The following is a 26,371-nucleotide window of genomic DNA, read 5'->3' on the forward strand; positions in this document are numbered from 1 at the left end:
ACACAACACTCGATACCCCAGAATGGTGGCGCACTTTAGGAGGTTCTGCTAATTTATTAACCTGACATCTCACACTGACACAAGCGTTCAGACCCACCTGACCAACCATCATTGAGATGTTGGGAGTCCCCCTGTGATTTGGAGTGCTGAGGAGGAGGAGGAGGAGGCACCCACCTGTCAACACGAGCAGCACAAACCAAGCCCTGAAGATGACGGACTTGCCTGCTCTGCTTAGAGACCCGGATTGTGGCCACCACAGAAAACGCCTACAGCATCGAAGGTTCCTAAGACCGCCGTGGTCTCCACTATTCTTAAGTGGAAGAAGTTTGGAACAACCGTGACTCAGTGCTGACCACCCAGCCAAACTGGACAATCGGTAGAATGGACTGGATAGGAGAGGTGACCGAGAACCTGCTGGTCACTTGGGCTGAGCTCCACAGAACCTGTGTGAAGGTGGGAGAAACTTCCAGAAGGACAACCACCATTGCAACAAACAAGACACAGGAAGGCCCGCTTGGAATTTGCTGAAAGGCACCTAAGGGACACTCAGACGGTGACAAGTAAGATTCTCTGGTCTGATGAAACCAAGATTAGCTTCATGTCAGGAGGAAACTGGACGCCACTCGTCACCTGTGCAATGCCAGTCCAGAGATGATGGTGGCAGCATTGGGGACCAGGGGACCAGACAGTGTACTGACTTGCAAGAGAGAGAAGGGAATGGAAATGAAGACGGGCTGAAGGTCCAAACCAAAAGTCAAGGAGGGTTTTCATCAAAGCCAACAAGTGACTGGAGTCTAAAACAAAAAACCTGAAAGACCACATGAAGAACTCGGATACCCTAGAAAAGCCTGGGGTGACCTTTGACAAATGATGGCAACCCAGGGAATTCTGGGCAAGATCTCCATGGAGACGGCAGAAACAGAAACTGAACACAGCAGCGCCTCAACTGGAAACAAACACGACACAGCGACAAGACGGGATTCAATAATGAGCGTTCGCAAAACGGGTTCTTGACAAAATCAACCCCATGTTTCAATTCCTTGGGTCTCAGAACCGCATAATCCCGGCCGAGCTCGATGGGAATTCATACACAAACATGATTAACGGTGGACACCCAAACAGACATGGTGAGGGAGCTGTGGACCTCAGGCCAGGATGAAGGTTCACAATGCAATGAAAACCTGGGAGTGGCTTGGGGACAACCCTGACAATGTCCTTGAGTGGCCCACCCTGAGCCCAGAACTGAAGAGACCTCAACACTGCCGTCCACCGATGGCATCCGTCCAGCCTGGCAGAGCCTGAGAGGGTCTGCAGGGAAGAACGGCAGGAAATCCCGCAAATCCAGGTGTACGAGGAAGACTCCGGGCTGCCAAAGGGGCTTCAGCTAATTAAAGTTAAATGTCAGCTTTTGGGTTTTAATTTGTTACATTTTCTAAACTTCTGCTATTGCTTTGTCAGCCTGGAGTTTGGAGTGTTGTGTGATAAGAACTGAAGGCCACCACATAGCAAAAAGTGACAAAGTGGAGACCTCTGAGGACTTACACACACACACACAGACACACACACACACACACATAAAAAGCGTTTACAAAGTCAGAATTTATGATGCAGAGGCACCGGGATATAATTACACAAGTTATACATTTTATGCATACTCAGTATATATGAGTATGAAGGAGTAAAATTAAAATAAATATGCAAACAAAATCAACATTCTGTAAAATGTAATAATAAAATAAAAACACAATGACATGCGCTGTAAGTGTAATTAATTAATTGTGTTTATTTCACGATTTCTCCCTTCACCATGACAGTGGCCTAATGGTCAGTGTCACGACTTCACACTTTGTTTCGATTTTTTATTGTTATTCATTTGGCCTTTAAAAACCACGAGGCGTCGTTTTGAGGGTTTGTGAGGCCGCGCGGTTTGCTGCTAACAATAACGTTTTCTTTTTTTTAATTTTGGGATGTTTCTAATCTCAGTTTGTATTTTGCCTGCTTTGTTTGCTCTCGTTACCAAGCTGTTGCTAGGCTGGGTCAGCAGGAAGTGTGTGGCACTCGACCTCGCCAGGTCAAAGGTGTAAATGTTTAGTGCCATACACTTCCTGATTGTCTGAGGTTGTGGAACTCCAGTGTTCATCAGTTTGTCTTTCCTGATGTTCTGCCTTTGTTTTCATGACTGTGATTTTGTCTCTTGTTCTTGCACAGGCAACTCGTATGTTTTATGGGCCTTTCTCGCTTTGTTTTTCTCCTGATTTAAATATTTCATGGCTACAATCCAGACATTGAAGACCTGACTGAACTCATCCACGTTACTCCCTGCAGAGAGACATGCCATCCTCCTGGTTATCACCTCAGCAACTCGGCCTAAGACTCTAATGATGGATCATTCTGACTCTGGACTGTTGGGGACTTCAACCAGGGGGTACATCAGAAGGAACAAATGTGATCCATTTGGGGACACAACAAGCTGGACCTGCTCTACCCAAATGTCTTTCCTGTGGCACAAGGGGGCAGATCTGACCACATCTACCTGCCGCCCACAAGCCTGTTATCAGATGGCAGCAGCTTTCTTATTATCCATGCCATTGGGGGTCTGTGCTTTGTTATAATATATATAGTAAATTTTATTGTCCCCTTAGATAATTCTTTGTGTCTCCATCTATCTATAATATAGTGCCTTTCATATCTTTCTGTCTCTTATATAGTGCCTTTCACTTCTATCTATCTATCTATCTATTATATATTGCTTTTCATATCTATCTATCTATCTATCTGTCAATCATTATATAGTGCCTTTCACTTCTATCTATATACTGTATCTATCTATCTATTGTGCCTTTCACTTCTATCTATTATATAGCGCCTTTCACTCTATATATTATATAGCGCCTTTCTATCTATCTATCTATCATTATATAGTGCCTTTCACTTCTATCTATCTATCTATCATTATATAGTGCCTTTCACTTCTATCTATCTATCTATCTCTCTATCTGCGCCACAGCAGTATTTATACCAAAGCACCCAGTGATGCCATTGACACAACAGCCGCTGTCTTGGGCTTGCCAATCACACCACATAACTAATAAAAAGACAAACTGAAATTCACAAAACTCCCATATTATCGTAATAAGAAGGAGCGCAAGACCAAAGCGTCGACTTTAACTCACGAGGTCCCGGCGTGTCTGCTGTGAATGTGCTAACTGAAGATGCACGCCCACTCCAATGACGACCGACCAATCAGAACGCAGCACTCACTAGCGCCCGGGTGCATAATTAAACAAATGAATAAAGAAATAACTTGTGTCACCTTTAGTCATTTATGCTCACGTGTCATTGCGTTTTTATTGATTTATTGTCACATTTCACAATGCGTGTGTTTCTTTGCATTTTTAGGAGTTTAAGCTGTCTGAATTATTCCGCCATACACAGTCACACCATCTGCCCCACCGATCCCATTTGGAGTCTTCCGGAGTGTTTACATGGCGTAATATTCAGTTATTCCAATGTGTTGTTCAAACGGATTCTTTTAAACTTTAACAGATAAACAGCCTCCTGGGAGCTTTAGGGGCTACAAGGGGGGCAGCCACCTCCTTCATACTTTGTCAGTTCTGTGATCGGCTCTCATTAGAGATATCGACGATGCTGAGCTGACGTTGTGCCATCACCCGGGCCGAGAACAAAGCAGCCATGAAAAGAGCACCCACACCTGTGAGGACCCTAAGTGGGCCGACCAGACCTGACCGCGTCTGAGGACAACTAAAGAACCACACAACAGGTACGAGAGGACCACGATGGATGAAGTCCGCCCTGAGGTGAAAGACGCCTACTGAAGGGTAACCGAGGCACAAAAGCAAAAGAGCAGCTGGACCAGCACAAGACCCCCTGCTGCCGAATGAAAGACCAGTCAGAACACGACGTCCGAGTTAAGCGGGGACCCCCTGTTGTGTTTTCGATTCCCTCGGACGAGGGTCTTGTCGTCATGGCGCCGTGTTGCGTGTGACTCAGACTCTGCCCACGTCACAACACGACCAGTGAGTTGGCTCCACCTACTTGCTTTGGCACCCCCCCAGTGGTCAGTAGAAAGATGCGTCTCTTTGTACAGGTGGTCTCTTACTCGTAGGCACATTTCTGATTTTTATTCCTCTAGTTTGTTTAGAATTATTTTAGTACGCTTAAGCTAATGGCTCTCTTGTTTGACATGACAGGGTAATGAAACGAGGACACCGAAGGGGACCCCCACAAGACGCTGGGCAGTTGGCAGCCTGGTCATCTGGCCGCCCCCAAGACACTTGTGGAACCCGCAAGTGCACCAGCCATCGAGCTTGTCTTGTCTGCAGGCCAGCCGAGCGGCCACGGGGTATAGCACAAGGGGGTCTAGATCCAGTCCCGGCCATGTTCCCGCTTAGCTGGTGTTAAGTACAGCTCCAGACATTTCAGCTGCCAATGAAAAAGAGGTTTCAGGGTTTAGTGAAGTGCTGTTGCCTTTCTGACTTCCTCCCTTCCTGTCTCATTTATTGATTTATTTATTTATTGATTTGTTTTGTTTGTTTGTTTTTTATTCACACAGAGGGGTACTCACTATAGGGGACGCATTCATACTGAATTTCCAAATACTTGTAGGTGCCAGGACACGGGTCAGGGAAGACATCTGAGCCGGCGACCACCACACACTGAGTCCGGTTGTTGCATCTGAGGAGAGAAGAGCAAAGAGAGGGGAGGTTAAGAAACCCACCGAATAAAAACGTTTATCCCCTTGTTAGACGCTAGGGGTCGCTGTCGCCCCTTAAACCCAACAGACAGGCACACTGAGCACAGGCTAAAATCACCAAGAAGGCACTGAACTCGCCGTCTTCTTCTTTTAGTAGTGCCCTGAAGCCCCTCTGCCACCATACACTGGCAAAAGCAATAAAAACAATACGACAAACCTCTCCTCCACTCCTCCCAGTAAGCTCTCTCCTATTACCTCGCTTGCTGGGGGTCTCCACCAGTCCTTTATATAGTCTTTGACCCGGAATGCCCCTGCTCTTACACCCACGGGTCAGATGGAGAATTGGATTTTTCTTCAGCCCGAAAGTACTTTGGGGGCTTCCGACCCCGTGGCCTGGGAGTATAAATAAAAATCTTCCCACAGCGTCTCCTGGCGGCACCCATGGTACCCAGCAGGGCCGTGATGCCAAACTCCAGATCCTGTGGCACCACTACGCTGCAGGGAACTCGCCACCTGTCATCTTGGGGGTGGCAGTGCCCCTCAGTAGCTGCCTTCTCTTCTTTGCAGCCAGCCACACCCTGTAGGATGAGAACATGTGGAGAGTCTTCATCACACGCCAGGCTGCAGGACCACTGGGGAAGACGTCCATAGACACGTCCCGTGCTCCTTGTTGATCTTCCTGCTCGCTCCGTTGGGAAACACAGGTCAGACATGGCAGTCGCGGCTCAAGGACGGCTTCACGAAGATGGCAGGACGCCGACGCACTGAGGGACAGAGCTGCTTCAAGGCGCGTGGCTTTGGTTTTACAGCTCAGAGCCACTCAGACGGTCACAGTGACTTACGGCCCGCTCCGTGCGCACTGGCACAGGGTCACCGTTTTCATCATCCTGGCCCCGAACGCCACCACAATGGACCTGAAATGAAGCGTTCAGAATGACGTTCAGCTCAGATTCAAGGGCTTTACCAAGAATAGCCGTTCAGGAATGACGGCCATTTTTACACACGGTTGCTTTTCTAAAAAGCTGGCCCTCCGAACACGACACCCAACAGCCCGATTTACAAGATGGCTCCCTCCAACCCAGCAGGCTCTCGGCTGATTTCACTCCGTTTTACTGTCTGAAGGCCGACTTGCCGGCCGACGGCTCGGTGGTTTGTTTTTTTTTTCCATTTTTGGGATGCGATGTTGGCAGCCTATTAGTGGGGGCTCGTTAATTTCTACACTTTCCTGGAAAGCCTCCAAAAGTCGAGTCCCAGTTGAGCTGCTAAGGTCTCGTAAAACGTCCTCGTAAAGCCATTAATAGCCGGCGCTTTAACAGCTTCACATCATCAGAGGCAGGGGCAGCGCTACAGGGTGGGAGACGGAGGGTCTCCATCGCCGCCAGAATGTGCGGCAGCCTGGTGTCACTCCTCAGTGAGAGCCTTGCACTTCATACATCATCATCATCATCCAAAGCACTACAATAAATATTGTATGGTTACCGGCCCACCAAACTGAAGAAACGTGATGGCCCCGGCGTCGTGTCGCTCTTCTGTTCTGCCTTTGAGGACGAGCAAAAATATCATCGAGTAGGACCAGGAGACGAGACGCACTCGGAAAGCAAAATGAAGTCGAAATCAAAAAATAAGAAGCAGAGGCTCAGCGCCACGGCGGCGGTTCAGAAGTAACTTCCTTCAACAAAAAGGGGGTCTTGTATCCGCAAACTCGGAAGAACAAGTCATTAAAATGGGCAACGTTCGGAATCAGGCGGGCACGACCTTCGAGGAAACGCCCCTAGCAACACCTCTCATTGGCCAAGCAACAGCGTCATCACATGGCGGCAAAGACGCCACAAAATAATTCACAGCACGAAAAGTACGCCGCAGTTCAATCGCCCGACCTCAGACCCCTCAATGCCCTCCAAGAACGTGCCATTTGGTACACAAAAAAAAACAAAAGTTTAAATCCAGTTGATGTTGACTTCCGCTCCTTAACGTCTGTTAATATCACTGATAATAAATCAATTCTTCAACAGACCCCCGAAGCCCCTCACAGCCAATCTGGGTCGATTCTTTTTCATGTCAGGCCACACAGCCTGCTGCTGGTTTTGCTTTGTTCATCCTCGTATTTATGCGACGTCAGGTGTGTTCATTACTTTGCATTTCTGTATTCGATCTGCTGTCTGTGTAGTCGTCTGCCGTGTCTCCTTTATACCGAGCCAGTTGGTACTGAAGACGAAGCTCTGCGATTTCACTGTGAATTTCAATTTCTGGCGGCACGGTGGCACAGTGGGTAGCGCTGCTGCCTCGCAGTTAGGAGACCCTTAAGGGTTCGTTTTCCAGGCCCTCCCTGCGTGGAGTTTGCATGTTCTCCCCGTGTCTGCATGGGTTTCCTCCCACAGTCCAAAGACATGCAGGTTTGGTGGACTGGCGATCCTAAATTGTCCTTAGTGTGTGTGCCCTGCGGTGGGCTGGCATCCTGCCCGAGGTTTGTTACCTGCCTTGCGCCCTGTGTTGGCTTGGATTGGCACCAGCAGACCCCCGTGACCCTGTAGTTAGGATATATCGGGTTGGATACTGGATGGATGGATGATTATTACTGATTTCATCCAAGTACTGACTGACAATCCAAGTACGTTAGACGAATCCCCAGAGCACCTTTGACATTTAAACACAACTGCTGCCCCAGCTGCCCTGAATGCTGACATGCCACTCAGTTTTCATGCCACGGCGCACAGAGAACATTTCTTTGGCCTCCCTGGTGTTTGTCCGTCTCATGAGCGCCCCCTAGCATGCACAGTGTTTGCGACTTGGCGAGTCACATTGATGGCTGCAGAAGCAGAGAGGCCGCCTTTTATTACAAACATGCACTTTAAAGGTCTGACATTAGATGGAGTCCAAGCTCTGCAGCGCCCCCCTCTGTTGGTGCTGCTGCAGTACGAATAGAAGGCCCAGGCTTGGCTCTGTTTCAGGCCAGGACCCTTTGTGCTCTTTCTGCATTCGTGTCATTGGCGAGGTGTGTCTGGAGGAGGAGGACGCACATCGAGAACGTCACAGAAATGGGCTTTCAATGGACATCCCAGAGCCAAGCCCTCTGTTGTTGTGCCAGTCCTTGGCAATCACTTCCCGGCTATCAGAAAGGGAATAATCCGTGGGGGGAACGAATGAATGTGGCCTGTCTGGAATGGGGACTTTCGATATGACCTCGGCTACAGGGTGATAAAAGAGGATGCCAACATGTCGCCACCTGCTGGACACTCACGGCCTATCGCTCATTCATCGCCCAAGTGCGCTGGCCTTAGAAACGTTCACAGTGGACTCCCGCAGTCCCTCATATATGACGACATACGATGGAGCTAATCGAATCTTTGTGGCAAACTCAAGGCATTCACAGACTTGAAGGGACGGGAACACATGCCACCTGGCCACCAAAAAACAAGATAGCATGGTATTGTGGCACAATGGTAGTTACTGTCATGGCCTCGCATTTGTATACCCACAAGCCTGGCAGACACTGGCATGCTGTGCTAGAACTAAATCTTAAAGGTGCTATGTGACTGTGGGCTTCTGGTATGGAAGGAAGGGGCGGGGCCAGACTCTGTGCAGGAGCATTGTGGGTCTTGGGGACGACTCTGTACTGCCATCTCTGGTCAATCTGGGACGATGACACGGACTCACGAGCCGCCGCTACCTCCCTGTCCTCACGGCCCACCATCTCCAGGCTGGGGGTCAGCGGTTTATCAAATCGCCCCTCTCATCTTTGCAGGCGGGCATCCGGATCCTCGAGACTTTTCGCTTTTCACTCTCCCGCCTTCAATTCCCTGCGGTGGAGTCGTTTTCGTATAGTCAGCAGCTCTTTGCCGGTGTCTCAGCATGAATTTTTTACGAGGCTTTCCTTTTTTACTTAAAATAAAGCTTGTGGTAGGAGGGACGCGACGATGGGGTTGGCAGCAGAATGGACAGGATGATGAGGGCTGAGCACCAGACACGGGGTCAAAGGGCGCGCTCACCCTGGCACTGCTGTTCTGTTTCATTTTCTGTAGACTTTATGCTCTTCCAGCTCCCTCATCCATTCATGGCTTCTGCTTCATATACGGTTGGTGACTTTGCTTCGGTCCCTTTGCTCACGGATTGTGCCCTCAGCTGTGGCCCGCCCGGCTGTGCCCCTTTAGCTCTGCGCTCTCCTTCTATTCGCTGCTCAGCTGCCCCTCGTGTGCTCCTCGGTTCCTGGGAGGTTTTCTTGGTCTTTTGAACCTTTTTGTTTTGCTCCATTTGGCTGTCATTCTTGGGGGACGCTGCACATCGGTGCCGGTTGAAGTGGCGGCCCCTTTCTATGTAAAGCGCTATATAAAAGTTATGAAATGAATCTCGCGCCGGACACGTCAAGCTCGGGGGGTCTCTAATGCGACTCGCTAGGGGAAACATAAGGGGGAAGGTTAAGGGTGCGACACAGGAGCTAACCACTCAATGGAGGAACGCCCACCAGAACACATTGGACGTCACTTCCAGGAGAGCGGCCGTGACTCCGCCTCTTTCTACACGGCCGTCCAATCAGGCTACCCAAGGGGTCGAACGGACCTCCAGACAGCTGACCTTGAACCAAGTCATTCGTCTCTGCCACTTTGTACCTTCCTTTATTGATTTTGTTTCCTCTGGGACCCCGACACTTCATCATCTCGTGTTCATGTCTTCCACGTTTGTGTAGATCTTCTTAAGTAACGAGCGAAACTAAATTGCATGAAGTAAACTCTGCTTTGTCACAACCGAAATTCCCACCATTAGCACATGTGTGGGCGCCGGAGGACCACCGGGGTCACTTCTGTGGCTGAACAAGGAGCCCCACCTCCTCCGCCCGGGGTCTCACTCAACTGGCTACAATCCGAGGAGCTTCGCCTCCATAAATGCCTATGGGTGGTGACCACAGGCTGACCGTTTTTGTTCCCCTTGAATACGCTGGCCTGTTACACGGGGTCTGCCCAGCTGGTACCCCAGAGGTGTATTGTGGGTACCTTTACCACTGTGGTCACCCTCTGATGGACTGGTGCCCGTCCCGGTGTTGTTCCTCCCTTGTGCCCGATGCCCGCTTGGCACCTCTGCTCTTAGAATATGGGGAGGGGAGGAGCAGAGGGGCAGCAGGTCCTTACTGAATCTTTTCATTTTGGTTTGACTTTGCGTTTTTGTAAATGTCATCGTTTCTCCCACTTCTTTGTCTGCCCCCTGCTAACTCTTTGGTGTTATTTGTCACTTTTTCGGTCCCTTTGCCGTATTTCGGTGCCCCATTTGAGGCTCATTCTCATTATCCTGAGGGTGTGGTGGAGAGGGTCAGTGATAACAACCCAATTCCTTTTTCTCTATTAATACAAAGACAAATATCAATCAATAAAACACAAAGTGACTGATTTATAACCTTCAACTTGAGCAGCGAGTCTCCGTTCATCAGGACTGTCACTGAAGGTCAAGGCTGACTTGGGCAGTTTTATGTCCTTCTATTTTGACTGGCATGTCATCGTCCACCTCCAAATTGGATTTTATTTTTTTACCTGATGCCATGCTAACAATTGAGGTGTGTGTGGGGGTCCACCCCAGCAGCACTGGCCGAACGGCAGGAGCCCAAGAGCACAGACGCCTCTCGATTGAAAAGAGAAAATCGAGGGAAATGCGAAGCAGAAAGCAAAGCCTGAAGGTGAGCGGGGGGCCCACCACAATGGAGTCATGAGGGGGCCTTGAATTCTGAAGAAGAGACATTTGGAATTCTTTCATGCAAGGAATTCTTTTCAAGTTCAGATGAGGAGCATCCGTCACTCCTACTGTGCCACCAGTTGGCACCAGTGCTGCAGGAGCCCTGCTACGGGGGCACCTGGCAACTCAAGTTTGAAGAGTAAAATTTGCACATACTGGGGGCCATGAGAGGAGCAGCCCTGGATGGGTCGCCGGCCTGGCACCGGGCACAGTCGCCCACAAAACCCTCGCTCATTCACACTAAACACGATTAGAGCCGCCATCTTCGGGATGTGGGAAAGAAGACTGGAGGATCCCCAGAAACGCATCCATATACGCAGGGAGAACGCGCAACCTGCACATAGATGGCATCAGGGCATAACATTTGAGTTTATGGGGCTGCGTGTGAGCATCGCACTGGCACCTCATTCAGGGCTGCTGGTTGCCTGGCACCCAAACGTTGCCAAGACAGCCTCTGGCCCCCATGGTTAGAGAAGTTAGAGAATGGATGGGTTACCTGAGAGGACACAGGCCTGCCTGGAGCTGCGAAGGGTCAAAGACATTGTCACCTCACTGTTGAGAACTTTTAGTACGTCTGCCTTTTCATCTCCAACAGGGCGACACCTCAGAAGGCCACCGGCCGTCCTGCCGAATTTCACTTTGCTTGTTCCGCCACGGGCTCTCGAGCCGCGCCAGAGATGCCGCCTCTACCGTATTTATCTCATCTATTATAAGTCACAAAGGCACCCTGTTATAGAGAACACATAAAAATACCTCCGTCCCCCAAGGCCTAACTAACAGGCTCCCGGGGGGCAGGCATGACATCAGAGCAAGTCTCGGCAGGCTCCGGCAGCTTTCCGCTGTGACCCAGGAATGGCACGAGCCCGCTCTCTGCCAGGCGAGTAAAGCCCAACAGGAGCAATTAGAGGCAGCAAAGCAGACAGCCGGCAGCAGCGCGCTTTAAATAGGAGAGCAGTCCTGGGGGGGGGCTTCAGAAGACTGGCACAGAAAAACCGGCTCTAAATGTCGCCATGCCCAAACTGGGCAGCCACTTACAGTTCAATAGACACGGACTTTGGAAAGGTTGGAAGAAGGTGGCAGGGCGCTATATTAGAGCCTGAGCCCCCCACAGAAGCTCACCAGTGTAGCAGTCCTCAAGGCTGGCATGGAGTCCAGATGGGAAGTGCTTTGATGACAATGGTGACCCGTCTAGTGATGAGCAACACAGATTTTGAGATTTTCATTTCCGTAGCCCCCGAAAATTCATTGTGCGTGTCGGACTCCCTACAATGAGGCAGCGGGGGGGTAACGAATATTGCAGTAGCATAAACCAACATCTCCTTCCTTGGCTGCCCTCCAGTGCCACTCCACATGCACTCCTCTGCCAGCCTATACCTTCACACTGCCAGTCCTGCCCCGCGTCACTCATAAGGAGTCACCTGTCACCAAATCGGGAGCCCTCCAGAGGCTCTGCGGCGACCATTTTCTAGCTGCACCAACCCTCCACCTTCCACCTTCTGCACCACAATGAACTGTGCCAGGCTTATGGGCATGAAGGTCACAGATACGATAAGAACATTTGTGCCAATGGTGGGCATTTGTGAAACAGTCCGTCCCCCAAAAGGCAAATCATTTCTCTCATCGCTGCTTCTGATCTTCCTACTGATGGCGTGGAGTCGTTATAACCGCACGCCTGTCGGCAGGGCGAGGGCATCACTGGCACAGCCCAACAATCCCTGTTAGCTGGGAGAGCACAAAGCCAGGACAGGATGCCAATGAGTGTGAGTGATAGAGTTCTCATTATTATTCACGTCAATTCAATCATTTGTGATTTTCAACGTGTTTTTGGTTTGACGTGATGCCCTCTGACCTGCCAGCAGCAGCAGCTTCACTGCAAAGAAATCTCCTTCACTGCCAATTATGACGGAACTCTTGGTGTGGACACATAATGAAGGGGACTGTCCGGTACGAGAAAGTGACCGAGCGACGGAGCAAGCAGGGGAACAGAAAACAAAAAAACGAAAATTCAGAAGGACACTTAAGGGGTCTGAATATTAAAAACATCAAATCCAAGCCACAGAGGTTCGTTTTATTTAAACCTTTGGCCGCCCACGCTGATGGAGACCCTCATTGTAATCATGAACATGTCGGTTGTGGTGGAGCTGAGGCTTTGCTGATGCGGAGAACTGAATTCTTCCCACACTTTGGATTTTATTTCGTGACGCTTACAATCACGTTACGGCTCATTTAATTCGCTACGTGCGGCCGTTTGATTTCTTTTGTTTTTTTTGTACGAGCCTCCCTTTTGGATTCTGTCGTTGGTGGCGGCTACGCTAGTGTGCAGGCATGTGACATCTGGACACGTGATGTCACTGTCACGACGGTGTGAACCTTAGCGATTGTCCGAGAATGTGGATAAGGTGTGAACTGTGACCGCTCCTTTGCTCTTTGACTTTTCCAGTTTTTTGTCTGGAGATTTAAGCGTTGGCACACAAAGCTCTCCCGTTTTGTCCCCAGGTTTGGTGGCGTGGTGAGGGTTTTGGGGAAAGTTAAAGTCTTCACAATTTTGACCCCACAATCTTTTTTCCCCACTTTGATCTCATCTTCTGGTCTTTTCTAAACTTTTTTTGCCAGTTTTCTATCTTGGCAGAACACCCAGTCACATAAAACAATACAAGGACCAACAGCAGCAAACTTTACAACAGGACTCATTTCATTAAATAAAACATTGAAACACAATCCTGTTTGAACACGTGAATTTAAATTTGGACATAAATATTCAAAATGTCTCACTAGAACAAAATGCAAAAAAATGAAACCATCCACAGCTTGGCTGTATTGCAGTAGTGTGCCGCCATCTTACATAGGTGAGACATAATACAGCACGTAACCTCCATGTTGTACCATCAGGAATGGGGAGGGTGACCACTGCCATCCAGAGATTGTCACAAAACGACGGTGACCACACGATAAGCAGGATGGCATTGGCAGAATAAACACAAACAAATGCCAACCAACCACACGCGACTCAGACTGCACGCCAAGGTGCCATGGCACTCACGTCCAAACACCCGTACCGTCTGTAGATCTCAGACCTTGTGCTTCCGTTGCTGGGCCCTGGTCTCACACCTCATGAAAGAACGTTCCGGATCATGACCTCATCACATTATGGAGGAGAGGGAAGATGATAAGCCTCGGTCAGCACTTTCGGGGAGAGTGGCGTTTCATCAATTGTCAGAGCGGGCCTTGTCCGTGTCTGCTTTGCTGTAATTTGATCTCACAGCCGAGCGCTTTGGCTCTGCTCAGCACTTCTCGAGGCTGTCGATTTCTCCTGCCAGCTGCGTCTCAGACAGCCTGCACTTGACCCGCCGCCTCAGGAGCCGACCTGCCTCTGGTGGGACTCTCATGGGGTGGTGGTCCCGGAGCAGCACGGGTGAGACTTCACCTGCCAGGGAGGCTAAAGTTATCTGTAATCCAAAATGGATGTGCCTGCTTGAAGTGGACAGAAGGTGCAGCGTGCCCACTTCTGAAGTGTCTGGCAGTAGCAGGCAGGGGTCTCACCTCCGCCTATACCCCCATTCACTTGCCGTTTGACCCAGGCCCTGTCTATCTGACTCTGTTGCCTGGCAACACTAATCACGTAGCAGATAGGAGGGGCAGGAGCTGTGAACGGTTCTCTGGTGTGGTGCCCCCTGTGCCCAGCAGACAGCGTTACACCAGTGTTGGGAAGGTCACCATGGAGATCATTTCATGTCCAGCAAGGACATCAGAACAACTACAGCAATAACAACCAATTACAATACAAATTAAGATTTTAGACTTCGCTTAGATAAAAGAATTGTTAAGGGTAGAATCCACATCAGGCTCTACTGGGAAAACTCCCACCGGAAAACTGACAGAACGCTAGCCAATGGATTCGCTGTTACCAGGCCGGACTGCTGACCAACGAAGGCGTGCGTTGTGAGGCTGAGTGCACTTGAAGTAGTGAAGAGCCTCAAAATCAGGCCAAGATTAGGCCTCACTTCGGGCAGCCGGACCCCCAAACTTTACACAGGCACTAAGAGGGGAAGTGGCTTTGAAAATGTAAAATGCTCCCAATACACTGGAAATGTTTTCACGATACACCAACTAAAAAGCCACTGAAGGGAGAGGAAACCGTAAACCTCTGGCTGGGAAGGCAAATCCAACTCCAAGAATTTCTTTATGGCGAAATTGCATTGAATTGTCCAGCTGAAGTCTTTTAAGACTGGACAAGACTGCTGCCAGTGTGTCCCACCCTGGACTGAAGCAGGGACAGCTTGTATGTTCTTTTGTACTAATGGGGACACACACACACACACGTACAAGTACACACCGCCTACCTCTGTGACATGATCTTAAAAGCATCAGGCAGGTAGCACTGCACGTTCTCCATCTGGAACGGGTCAGCATCGCAGATTTTGTCGTCTGTCCGGCCATAGTTGGCATTTTCAATCATGATGACGTCACTGCCAGGGCAGCGCAGCTCGATTGGGTAGCCCTCGCAGGCCAGCTCTCGTCTGATGAGTCCAAACGGCAGGGCTGAGCGGCTGAGACCTGTGGAGAGAGCAGACGTGTTTAAGTACGTGGGTTTGGATGGCGGACACATTGGATGAGGATGAGGAGAGACGATGGTCTGCACAAATTAAAAAGACACACCAGCCAGGCCTTTCACCCGTGGGAGGATTTTGGAGAAATTCACTTCTCCATCCATCAGCCCACATGGAGTCTCAATGGGACGGAGGAGACGGCTTGGGTTTGACGTCAGTCATTCAGAGAGCCTGCACACCAACATGAAGAAAGTGACCGTAAGCCCTGGATCTGGAGACGGCGTCCAGCCACAAGGGCTCAAAGTCAGGCCTGCTGGACCTTTGGATCTGGGTAACCGTGACAGGCCTGAGCATCGCACTGACCAGTCAGGCACTGTTTTTAGCTTCAGCTGCCAGGGCTGCAGTGCCCAGCTTGACTTTGTCTGGCGGGTACAGCTTTGACATACCCCCCCACTACCACCCATGGCCCTGGAGTTTATTCCAAATTCTTAGAACTCCCAGCTTGGGTAAGCCCCGCCCAGTCCAAGGTGGTCCTCAGTCCTTCGTCTTATTTCGTTTTCGTTGTATTCCTCTGCACACCCGCATGTCCACCTCTCACAGTCAAATTCATTTACTTTCTTTCTCTGTAGTAGTCGTCCCCTCCTTTTCCTTTTAACAAATTCAACTTTATTAGCGAAATTCCAACAATCAAAGTGTCCTCACACCCCGTGGATTAACGATTGTCTGATATTTCCCAGAGGCCTGTGCTGCCATTGAGGCCGTAATCAGACGTCACATAATGTCTGTGAGACCCCCAAAGGGGCCACAACTTCACTGATGCTCACCTCACCCAAGCTCGTCTCCCAACTGTTAGCTGAGGCTTCGGCCTAAATTAGGCCCAAAAGTGGGAAAAGTGGCTTTTCAAGTTTAAAGAACGTTTTGAATGTGAAAAAACCAAAACCGCCTCACAAGAGGGAGAAACCGTGAAAACTCTGGCGTGTACAGAGACAACTCAATCAAGAAAGCTTTACAAACAAATATATTCATTCAAAAGGGGAACAAAAGCACAGAAGGCAATCTTAAGAAACAAAATCCCAAAACCCAATCCGTGAGAATAATCCAAGAACCGGAGCAGAAGAAAGCAAAAGTCAGGGGGCCAAAATCACAGAGAACAAGAAAACTTGATGAAGACGCCTCCAGACTGCCTGAGGTCCTCAATAGCCAGAGGGGCGTGTCAGAAGTGGCCCCGCCTCCATGGGTACCACCCACAAAACACAAGGGACAGGAGTGCTAGAAAATGACATGACATCACTTAAGTGTAAGAAATGAGATGAACAGAAGTAACATAACGTAAAAAAGTCCAACAATAAAACAGAAAATAAGCACAAGCGGAGCAAAAACCCTGGCTGTAATTTCTAACAGGTGGAGCAATAAAGTGCTGGGCTCCTTATTTATCTTTTATGTGTTTTTCCCTGTTGATATGTGAACTCGTTTTGGGGGTTTCTGGAGCCCCAGATCCCAAATCTCCAATTAGTTTTACGATTAAAAGCTTACTTTTGGAGTTGTGGATTATTTTGTACCGTTTTCATCACCATTTTGGACATCCCTTTGTTAGAAGAGCTTTGAGTTATCAGGGGGTCTTGAGCTGCCGGTAATGATGTGACGGCTTAAAAGGTCATCATGAATTTCTGATTGAGATTTTCAATTTTCGTTTTGGTTACGGGCGCCTGTCTTGTTGGCTCTGACTACGGTGTTTATCCTGAATTTCCTTTAAAAAAGAAAAAGTCTCCCATGCTGGCATAAGACATGCAGACATAAACCTTGTGACACCCCATCCACGGTGACAACAGACCAATGAGGGCGTCTCTCACACGATCTGCAATGTCACGACTTGTGATGAGCAAAATGATTTACACAAAATGAATTTTTTGCTTTGTAAAAAAATTCAGGAGACACAAATCGAAAGGAATTTAGTCCTTCATTAGCGCTACAGGCGTCGGCCTGTCATTTCGTATTTAACTTCCTGTCCCATGTGGTAGTCTGATGCCCACTTTTCCAATTCTAGTGACAATCTTGCTGATCGCAGTCCAAAAGATGCATCAGAGACAGAAGGGAAACTCGCAGCAGACCCTCTGCAGGCAACAGGAAACAGTAAAGGGGAGCTGCTAGATTACAGGGGGGCTGCTAGGTAACGGGGGGCCGCTAGGTAACGGGGGCTGACAGGTAATGGGAGGCTGATAGGTAACGGGGGCTTGCTAGATTACAGGGGGCCTGCTAGGTAACAGGGGGCCGCTAGGTAACGGGGGCCACTAGGTAACGGGGGGCTGCTAGGTAACAGGGGCTGCTAGGTAATGGTAGACTAATAGGTAATGGTGGGCTGATAGGTAAAAGGGGGGCTGCTAGGTAATGGGGGGCTGATAGGTAACAGATGGATTGCTAGATTACAGGGGGCTGACAGATAACAGGGGCTGCTAGGTAACAGGGGGGCTGACAGGTAACGGGGGGCTGTTCCGCGTGTTGTACATGAAAACCCAGTAATGTGCTTGACGGGGAGTCTTAAGTGAAAACAGGAGCCTGTCACGTTTCTCGAAGTCGTACTGCACTCGAAGCGAAAGGCCTAAATAGAATCGATGTGCCAGGCGTGCGACGGACCACACAACTGCACAACCAATGGAGGTGTGAAGGCGGCTTTAGGGAGTGGGATTTCTTGTTTCCCACCTGAAAGAAAAACCTCAAAAACATCCCACTCCTCTTTTTAGTGAATTTCGCATTTCAAAATGAAAAAAAAAAAATCCCCCGTGAAGTGAATTTCTATGTCAGTTTGGCGAGGCTATTTTTTAGAGGGGTGCCCTCACCTCCTTTGGCGCTTTGTTGGGTCAGGAACCACAATATGACGTGCCACAAGGTACCCTCTGGCGCCCGTGTAGCCCCATGTCACTCTGCAGGGAGTACTGGGAGCAACGGAACTGACCGGGAATCAGGGATGCTGCCCACCGATGGTGTCTCAAGGTGGGCTTGAATGGTGCCAAGGTAATGCACAGTGCTGGTGGTTGGTCCGTGTCTCCATTTTTGACCGTCTCAGGTTTTGCTATGCCAGTGGTTGTCATTCATATTAATGTCCTGACTCTATTAATAGCGCATGAATATGAACCTCAGCTCAGTTTACAGACTGCGAGAGTCGCCAAGTGCAGCCATGAAGACCCGATGAGCGACCTGACAGACTCCCAAAGCTCGCCTCCCTATTCAGACCTTGAAACTGCTGCCACTCTCGGCATTTTAACTTGGGACAAGACGACCAGCCCAGCACGTGGTGCCAGAGCTCGGACGACGGGTACAAAGGGGGTGTGTCACGAGGCAAAACTCTAAAGGGGGCGCACTGGACTGAGCTCAGACTGGAATGTGCCCACCTTTAGGGATCTCCAGCTCCCGCTTATTTATTCCATTTTCAGAATTTGTTTCTTTTGATTTCTTTCTTGCTTTAATGATTTCTGTGAATGACTTTAAACATTTTGTTTTGTTCTTCTTTCCTTTCCCTGGCTCTTGTGTGACATCATGTCAGTGACATTTCGAATTTGTTCTTGTGGCGGTGGCCCCGTCGGTGAGGATGTTTGAATTGCGTGGGTCGCACACTCGCCATTGGCTGCGCTGGGTTTCTCTTTAAACGCACACCTCCCTCTTCATCCATCCATCCATCCATTATCCAACCCGCCATATCCTAATTACAGGGTAATGGGGGTCTGCTGGAGCCAATCTAAGCCAACACAGGGCAGGGCAGGAAACAAACCCTGGGCAGAGTGCCAACCTACCGCAGGGCACACACACACACACCAAGCACACACTGGGGACAATTTAGAATCGCCAATGCACCTGACCTGCATGTCTTTGGACTGTGGGAGGAAACCGGAGCAGACATGGGGAGAACATGCAAACTCCACGCAGGGAGGACCCCGGAAGTGAACCCTTAAGGGTCTCCTAACTGCGAGGCAGCAGCGCTACCCACCGCACCACCGCGCCACCCCCTCCCTCTTCAGTCCTCCTTATTTACATTCTTTTTTCAAGTTTTGTTAAAGGAATCTTAGAGACAAAGCAACTTCTCTTTGTTATTCTGAGCCAGGGGTTTCCTGTTTCCCTCTCCCTCTTGCGTCTTTCTGCCCATGAAGTTTTTGGAGCTGCACCTCTGCCCTCTCCCTGCCTCCATTCAGAAGTCTTCACCATTTAACGAGAGTCGCTTCTCCGCATGTCGACGTCAGTCCAGCAGGTAAGACGTGAGAGCTGCAAAAAGGAAGGTGTCACAATCTGGGGGGGGGCTGCTTTGGCTTTGGGGGTCTGCTAGGTGAGCCGGCGTCACACAAACAGGTCTTAACGGACCACACAAATGTTCAGGGAGCTTTTGACAGTCCTTAGTTTTTGTTTCCTGGCTTCGACCTTTGACCTCGTGCTTCTGCCATTGGCGGGTCACGTCTTTGGTCTTTATGGATATTTGAACCCCTTGCTGTTTATGGGATTAGATTTCCGCCTGTGACTACAGTTAGTCGTTGTGCCGCTGTTCCAACATGGCCGTGTGTCCCGTACTGTACGGCAGACCCCTTACGTCTTGTTAGCGCACTCTCTAGATTTTCTGTCTTTTTATGTAAGTTCTTTTTTATTATTTTGATTCTATTATTATTCTTACAGCCTCACAAATCGTTTCTTTGTGCGCCTTGTGCCACCTCATCGGCGTGCGCCTCTGCCACTGCTCACTGTGTGAACTGTGAGAGGAGCACTTGTGCCAGCAGACTTTGGGCACTCGCGTGTTTTCTGTTCCTGTTAATAAAAAACGTGAAGAGATACAGGAGTCTGGTGGTCCACACAAAGCGGGACATCGTGAGTCACAACGGCGAAGTTTCTGGATTCAGAGCCCGAGAGCAGCAGTGCGGCATGTATGTGTGGTGCATGTGGCATGAGTGGTGTGTGTGTGGTGCATGTGGCATGTCTGTTGTGTGGCATGTGTGGTGCGTGTGGTGCATATGGCATGAGTGGCACGTGTGATGCGCGTGTGGCATGTCTGTTGTGTGGCACATGTGATGCGTGTGGCATGACTGGCACGTGTGTGGTGCATATGGCATGAGTGGCACGTGTGGTGCGTGTGGCGCGCTACCCTTATAGTGGCACCCCTTCACGTCCCGTGCCATCACATTGGCCTTCTTTCCCACCTCACTCCGCTTTCATCTTTCTCTGGAGATCGACGGACGTTTGATTCCTGTAACTGTAAGACAAACCCACGCAACTCTGACCGCAGTGATAACCTGAGGTCGAGACGAGCGAGCCGGCGTGGTGAATGCTCTCGTCTGCCCGTCAAGTCAGATGGTCGTAAGACGCGTACGTCGGAGGTCGATGACTGCCCGTGTCTACTGCTGTCCACCTTCTCTTGACGCGTTTCCAGAGCAGAAATCACAGTTTGGTTCAGCACTTCATGTATTTAATGGTCAGACACATTGAATTAAATAAAAACAATTCAAATATTGAAAATGCCAGGATGTGCCCCCCTGAGATAAACGATGAAGATTCATAAATCAGGCCTGACCAGGCCTCAGTCTCTCCTTTTCACGCACCGCAGCTCCCTACGAGTGGCCTGAGCAGAAGACGCTCAAATAAAACTGAGCTGCGCACCTTCTGCTCTTCGTCTTCATCTTCCTCTTCTGTTCCAACACTAAGGCAGCCCCCCCAGACGAACGCGGCTGCAGCTCTGACTTCTTCTCCTGCTGGGCTAATGGCGACCTATGGAGCAGAGGCTGTAATTAAATCATTAAGACGCACAAACAATGGAGTCTTCTGAAAGGAGACACGATGAGCGAATGGAGCCCGCGAGGCACGGAGCAGACGTGCAGCTCCAAGAACGACGAGACCAACGGAGGAGCCGACGTGCGCTGGGCCCGGCCCTTCAGTGATGTCACTTCCTGTCAATTAGGACCAAAGCGGAGCGCAGCGCCAATAATCGTTATGAGAAAGGAACCTTAAAGTGAGAGTGACAGAGCGGCTGGTGGTGGCAGTGCCCCCCATTGAGGTTGGTGCAGGCAAAGACTGAATCAGAAACAGAAATTCCTAAAAGACGCAGCGACACAAACAACACCAGGGCTGAAATTCACAAATATTTAGCCACACGTGAAGACAACGAGGAAAAGCACAAAAAAAAACAAAAAAGGAGTAAGAAAACAGAAGAATAGACCACCACAGCATGGCACAAATACCACCTGAGACCCCACGTTACATAAGACTGCTTGGGTGGTCCCACAGCTATGATGCCAGGGGGCTCCACCATCTGTGTCCAGGGTTGGGGTCGCCGGAGCCAATCCCAGCAGGCACTTGGCACAAGGCAGGAACAGCACCAGGACAGGGTGCCAGTCCTTCACAGGGAGCCAACCCACCTAACCCACCTGTCTTTGGACTGCGGGAGGAAACCGAACTCGGACACGGGGAGAACATGCAAGCCACAGGCAGGGGGCGCCCAACATCTCCATCAGCCACACCAACACTGTGCCACTGTGCCACAACACCCTGCCCTTCCCAGCGCAACACATAAAAGACGAGGTATGTAAGAAAATAACAAACAGTATTAAGTGATAAATACACAAAAGGGATAAAATAAAATCTAAAGGTCAATAAAAAAGACTACAAATATATACGAGTATATCCACCTGAACCAAGAATAACACACGAGCTCCACCACAAGAGTCACTGGCAGTGTGGCACAGTGGCTAAGGAAACCCTGAGGATGTCAGTGTGACCCTGAGAAGGTCACGTCACCTGCCTATGCTGCGATTGGACAAACAAAAAGAAACACAACCAATCAGATCTCTGATGTAGGAACTCGCCTGGGGAAACCCAAGCAAGGAAACGTCATGTGGAGATATGAACCAGAAAAGTGTCACTTAAGTGCCACCAACCTATAAAATAGTTAGACATGAAGGACATGTGAGAAAGCTGGATAGATAGATAGATAGATAGATAAGTGAAAGGCTCTATATAATAGATAGATAGATAGATAGATAGATAGCGTAGTTGGCAGGATTAGATAGATAGATAGATAGATAGATAGATAGATAGATAGATAGATAGATAGATAGATAGATAGATAGATAGATAGATAGATAGATAGATAGAATAGTTGGCAGGATAGATAGACAGAACTTTATGAAAGGCACTATATAATAGGTTGTGAGTTCAATTTGGAAGTCACCCTGATACTAATCCTAAAGAGGTGGGGTGAGATGTAATGACGTGTCATGTGACCTCCTTTTCTCGTGTCTCACAACGGGCATAGCAATGGTAAACAAAGTGAAAATCAAGATCAGATGGTACCCATCATAATGAAGGAAGATGACAAAATGGCACCACTGCCAACACGATGTGAAAATGATTCACATTCATAAAAGCTGGCAGACGTAACTAAATGAGCATCCAAAGCTCCAAGGTGATCAGCAGAGCAGAGGCAAGCCTTCTAACGCGATGTGTCACAGAAGGAGACTTGGTTTGTAGAGCAGAGAGCGAACGTCCTCGAAGTCAAACTGGGACCAGTGGGTTAGCATGACAGCCATGCTGGGGGATTTGAGAATCTATTGGGATGAGCTGCAGAAGGGAGCCACGCCAGGGCCAAACAAGAGAAAGGCACTATAAAACACGCGTCTCTGCAGATACCCTGGACGTGTCCCAGTAAGTGGTCTGGAATGTTCCGACTGAAGGAGCTTTTCCTTCAACGCGCAGCTTTAGCCTGTGGAGCCGTTTCTTCATTTTTTGATTGTTTTCTTTCTATTGTTTTTTCCAGCCTCTGTGCCCCAGATGGTTCCCACTCTCCCCTATCTGGAGGCCTGTCAGATGTTCTCCAACTCTTCAGGGGACACCTTGCTTAATAACACGGGCGTCTGGAAGCAAGAAATGTAAATAAGAAAGTGGCAAACTGAATTATGTGTGAAACCATGACAAAAACAACAAAAAGAACTTCAGGGAGCTGCAGGCGGGCACCTGCGTGTTTAGGCTCCCTAAGCGTGGGTGGCGGTGCCAGTGAGAGGACAATCTGGGTTTAGCAGGGAGGTCTGTCGTTGTGACCTGTGCCACATGTGTGACACTGAACCACGCCAGCTGGCATAGCGCCACCCCTTCACGACGCTGAGAACAATCGCTCCTTCTTTTTCTGATCCCTTTTTTCCAGGTAAGGCACCGGTGGTCCTTTTGTTCAGCTTTATCTGGGGGTTCAGTTTCCTCTACTATGTCCCGGGTTGACTCACTGTAGGTCATGTCAGGCTCACCTCTGAGTCATTAGGTGGCCTCTTTAAATGCCCAAACCACCAGACCTGGTAGCTCACCATCCAGACCACCATCAGTGCAGCCCCCAGTGACCTTCTGGAGGGTCAAGGTCAGAGTAATTTCATGTGTCTCATGTCCTCATACCTCCTTTGGTGACTGCTCCTGCCATCTGCATTCTATTGCTGGGTGTATTTCTGAGCCCATGGTGGCTCGATTTGTGTGTGTGTGTACCCTCTGATAGACTGGCATCTGGGCAAGGGGTGCGTTCTTCCTTTTGTTTGATGCTGTTGAGATGGCTGGCATTAATGGATGGCATAAAAAAATGCTCGCCCTGATCCTGTGAAGTTCCTTGCCACAGAGTTCATTTGAAAGGCGCTATATAACACTGCATTGCCAGTCCCCACAACTGACTGAGCCCCTTTAAACTGGGGAAACACGGAAAGAAACAACGCACTCCTGATCTGTAAACACTTATGACGAAAAGTAAAATATTAACCAAAAAAGGGTGGGCACCCTGGGCCACCACACACCCTACTGCACCTCTCTTTGGACCCAGGGCTGGGTGAGTTTGCCACCTGCAGAAGATGAACTTGTGGCTGCCAGTAGGGGGGACACTTTAATTCTGGACCATACATTCTATTAAAAGGCGGCCGTGGAGAGCTTTAAAGGGTGGGGGGGCAGTGTCAGAAGTGCCATGTTAACACAAGTGGAGGCTGCATTACATGGCACTATATAAGTTATTGATCATCTTCTATTCATATGCATGCCACTCTTGTGTCAATCACTTTATATTAGCGTGCAGTTCAAGAGGCCTAAATAGTAAAGAGATGGACCTGAAAACACAGCGCCCACTGCTGTGACCAACATCAGGCATGGCACCCACAACAGATACCATACCACCCTCGCCCCCTAAAGTGGCCAGAAAGAGTCTTTTATAAAATACAAAGGATAAAGGTGGCATCAGATGTATGGAGCTGAAATGAGCGTACCCTCCATCCTCACCTAGGGGTGCCATTTGCTGGGGTTATTTGGTAGGTGACATCTTAAAATGGTTTGGAGAAGGAACATTAGGTCCATTTTGACAGGAATTCAGCCCATTGAGTGTTGTAAGTTTCGAAGGTCCCTCAAGTCCTACTGCCCACCACAGCTCACCGTATGGCTGGTAATGTGGTGCCACTTCAAGCCCTGACGTCTTCATTCCTCTGCATGAAGGTACGCTTTATGATATTTATGCAGAATTCGTCCTCAACACTTTTTCGTCCCCGTGTTCCTGCTGGTGGGGTCTTCTGTGCGAATTCCCTTTGAAACACGTCAGTCCTCTCTCACCGCCCTCAGGCTCTTCTCAGTCGCTGCTCTCCGTGGTCCTGAAGTGTGCACTTCGTCTTCCTTCAGGGGTCGTTGTCAGTCGCTCTCCGTGGTCCTGAATCCACCGAACTGCTCTGCTCGGGCTACTGTGCCGTTTCCTTTGTACTATGGAGGCCAACACTGAAAGCGGTATTCCAGGTGAGACCTCACTAGTGTGATATGTAGCTGTAGTGTGGTCTTCACACATCAAGGCGCTATATAATCTAATATTCCATTAGTCTCCTTATTTGCCTCTGTCAGCTTCAGCCATGTCGCCCCTTCATTTCCATTTGCTAAACCTGTAAAGCCTCGGCCTCTTCAGTCTTTCCTCAGTGATTGTTCTCCAAGGTTCTGAAGTTGGTCTTCTTTAGCTTCTCTGCCTCACTTGCCCTCCTTGGTTCTGCGTCAGCCTGGTTGCTCTCCTCTGGACCATTTCTAGTGCTGCTATGTCTTTTCTGTTGTTAATATGGAGAGCCACACTGCACACAGAACTCCACATGAGGTCCTACTAGTGTGTCATTTCGCTTAAGTGGGATCTTCTTTGTGTTGCACTTCACTCATCGAGGTGCTTTATAACCCGAATATTCCAGCAGCCCCCTTTATTTGCTTCTGTCCACTTCAGCCTTGTTGCCTCTTCGCCTCCATTTGCTAAAACTGTGAAGCCTCCACTTCTTCAGTGATCGCTCTCCATGGTCCTGAAGTTAGTCTCTCCACCTTCGCTCTTTCCTCCGTGGTCCTCAATCAGCTTGTTGCTCCCCTCCAGTGCTGCGTGATGCCCCTTCAGCTCTTATATAACCTGACGTCCTGTTGGACCCCCTAATGGCTTCTGTCTCCTGCCTGGAGGTAGGAAGTGACCAGTCCAGTTGGACTACGAGGTCCGTCACACGCGGGGTGCGTTCTTCACATTCCAAACCACTCGCGGCATTACATTTCATACTTTACATTCAAGCACATTTACTTTCACCTGCCCAGGACCCTCTGTAATGATGTCGCCCTCCTGGTTTGAAATCATCTTATAAGTTGACCACCTCGAGTCCGAGAGCCAGGTAATGGCGCTATATTAAAATGTCACATGGCCATTTCTCTCTTCACAAATGTGACAAGATGACTGTCCCATTCATTTTAGCATTGTCACGTGTCGCTCACTGCAGGTGACCCCCAATACCCCTCCCAGCCACACCCCCTTCTATCCCGGGGCTCAGGCTCCGACATGAAAGGTGAAGCCGACCTCCTGTCGCGCCTCTTTGTCTCAGTGACGCTTCATCGTTTCTGTTTCTCTTCCGTGGCGTTCCTCTCTCCGCAGCCCTCAATGACCACAAGTGAATTCAAAGGGAATCCATTAACCTTTCTTTCCTGTCTTTGTATTTCTCTCCAGTCGCAAATCCAATTTACACCTGAAGCCGGTGGTGATGGCGGTCTGAAGAGGAGCGGGCACTTTGGAATTAAACGCTGCCAGAGCCAACGTGCCAGCCGACATATGAGGGGCTCAGTTGATGGGACTCGGCCAGCACGCCAGCTTTCGGCAGATGCCTGGTGCTCAATGGAATGAAGGGGCAGAGCTGATGGGGTCCTCGTCCAATCCCACCCGAGTGCATCTTGCAGGAAATGAGAAAATGAGTGGGCATGATTATGTGATTTGAAATATAAACTTATGATTTGCTCAGATCAATTGATCAATCAGTCAGAAGCAAGCGGGACTGGTGAGGTCACCACTTTAGGCTTGTAGAAGACGTGCCTGTGACTGCCAGTAGGGGGCAGTCTTCATTTCTGGACCATACATTACATTAACAGA

At 49.4% G+C, this 26,371-nt stretch overlaps 1 protein-coding gene across 7 annotated transcripts in view; it reads right to left on the reverse strand.

The window, feature by feature from the left end:
• The window catches only part of adgrl1a (adhesion G protein-coupled receptor L1a), a 294,832-nt gene that overhangs the window by 134,524 nt on the left and 133,937 nt on the right, over positions 1 to 26,371 (reverse strand). For all 7 annotated transcript variants that reach the window (XM_039772475.1, XM_039772479.1, XM_039772478.1 and 4 more), the window contains 2 exons: positions 14,770 to 14,983; positions 4,586 to 4,695 (listed from right to left, as the gene is read on the reverse strand). In XM_039772475.1, coding sequence (XP_039628409.1) covers positions 4,586 to 4,695; positions 14,770 to 14,983 — 324 coding nt within the window. The remainder of the gene's footprint in view (positions 1 to 4,585; positions 4,696 to 14,769; positions 14,984 to 26,371) is intronic.

This window comes from Polypterus senegalus, chromosome 12 (assembly GCF_016835505.1).
Source record: "Polypterus senegalus isolate Bchr_013 chromosome 12, ASM1683550v1, whole genome shotgun sequence".
Lineage (NCBI taxonomy): Eukaryota > Metazoa > Chordata > Cladistia > Polypteriformes > Polypteridae > Polypterus > Polypterus senegalus.